Source organism: Centruroides sculpturatus, unplaced genomic scaffold (assembly GCF_000671375.1).
Source record: "Centruroides sculpturatus isolate CEXI.00-Female unplaced genomic scaffold, Cexi_2.0 scaffold211, whole genome shotgun sequence".
Classification (NCBI taxonomy): Eukaryota; Metazoa; Arthropoda; class Arachnida; order Scorpiones; family Buthidae; genus Centruroides; species Centruroides sculpturatus.
This window is the reverse complement of record NW_019384472.1, coordinates 91,490-93,401: the sequence shown is the minus strand read 5'-3', so window position 1 is coordinate 93,401 and position 1,912 is coordinate 91,490. Positions and strand designations below refer to the sequence as shown.

Here is a 1,912-nt window from a genome sequence, read left to right as displayed (position 1 = left end):
ATATATATATATAATACTCACAACTTGGTTTGAATACTTTCTTAAGCAATAAACATTATAAAAAATTTATTTTATTTAAGAATAAAAAAAAATTATGAAAACTATTATAATCATTTAGAATGAAAATATTATAAAGCAAGGCAATAAAGATTTTACAATTTTTAATATTTTTAGTATGTTATTTTTGATATGTTGACAGATTAAATTAGTATGAAATCACATTTGTTTGGAAGAATAAAGTGTTCTTATCAAATAAATATTTTACACTTCTAATAGTGTCATTTTTAACATTAAATATAAATCTTGGCCTAGAAGATATGCAAAATAAATGTAACAACACTTCCATTCAATATTTAAATTATCTTCAAGTTGTAGTTTAATATTACTATGCAAATTTACTTACCCAGAAATTGTTTTATGCAATGTACAAACATAATCATCAAACGATTTTTCACTGCAAGCATGAGGTGAAATATTTCCAGATGGATGTGATGAACGATTTCCTAAAGTTGGACTAGGACAGGCACTGCTACGAGCACTACGACATGGAGAACTCCCTGGTGTACGATTTTCTAAACTACGTGGATTCTTTTTTAGTGTTGAATTGGGAATCCATGAAAGAATTAATGTTGAGCCAAGCACCTTAAAATAATATTAAATAAAAAATATTTATATCTTACCAACAGGAGAAAAATTGTTTTTAAAATTAAAATTCATAAAATAACAATTTGAACTCAAATATTTTTGAAAATTTCAGAGATTAATCCATAAAGAAAGCAACTATAAAATTGAAACTTATACCTTACAAACAGTAAAATAAAATATAATCTTTAACTTAAAAAATTTATATAATTTCCAGATAAAGTAATATAAAATGGTAAAACATTTTAACTGTTTTTTATAAAGTCTCAATTCTTGGAGAATTCTAAAAAAATTTTTGATATTTAAAAATATTACATTTAATAATAAAGACTAAAAGAAATGTCATTGACCAAGTCCACATACAGTTAATTCTAGTCATGTTATTGGAAGATTACTGACACAATGATTTTTCCAAATATTAAGCATATATATTAAGCACATTGAAAGCATTTTATAATGACTGTTACACTGATAATTATTAAGCACATTTCTAACGCAACAAATATTGACAGGTGTGTTGGATGAATGAAAAAAAATTACAACTTGCAAGCATTATTAAATAAATTCCATACCATACTTTTATTGTAAGCTTTTCTAATATTCCAAATATGAATTACAGGAATTTAATACAACAAGATTTATCAGAATTTTCCATTTGGATTAAAAACAGAGTTATTTGCAACTTGATTGAAAAGTTAATACAGACTTTTGTATTAATATAATAGTAAATTTATAATCAATAATACACCACTGTCAGTTTAACCTAATTCAAATAGCTAAAGTAAAATGAAAGACAAGTTTATTGCAAATATTTTTTATGTGCTAGTAAATAATTCATAAAATTTTCAAACATCATGTGGAGACTTATCAGATGTAAATAATTTTCTTCATTAAAATTAAAATTACTTTTATGTTATGTTATTATTATAATGTAGAGAAATGGTTTTTGTTTTAATATGTTTACAGAATGCAAAGAATTTTATTCATACAGTTCCTTATATATGTTATACTTATTACTTACATAATCCTATTGCATTTTAAAAAAATGCACAAAAAAAATCTATAATTTACGTTAATTGACAGTAAACTTTCACATAAGTTTGTTTTTATGAAATTAAACTGATATACAATATACTTTTAAAAATTCAAAGTAGAAGGGATAGAGAAAAATTTGAGTTATGGAAACCCTACCATTATTTTAATGAAATCATAAATAAAACAATTCAAACAATACAGTTTGACTTAAACACATTTTATTATTATTCCATTT

At 23.1% G+C, this 1,912-nt stretch overlaps 1 protein-coding gene across 1 annotated transcript in view; it reads right to left on the bottom strand.

Moving 5' to 3' along the window:
• The window catches only part of LOC111621212, a 27,745-nt gene that overhangs the window by 20,480 nt on the left and 5,353 nt on the right, over positions 1–1,912 (bottom strand). Inside the window, exon 3 of the mRNA XM_023363292.1 lies at positions 404–642. Within this exon, the coding sequence (XP_023219060.1) occupies positions 404–642 (239 nt within the window). The remainder of the gene's footprint in view (positions 1–403; positions 643–1,912) is intronic.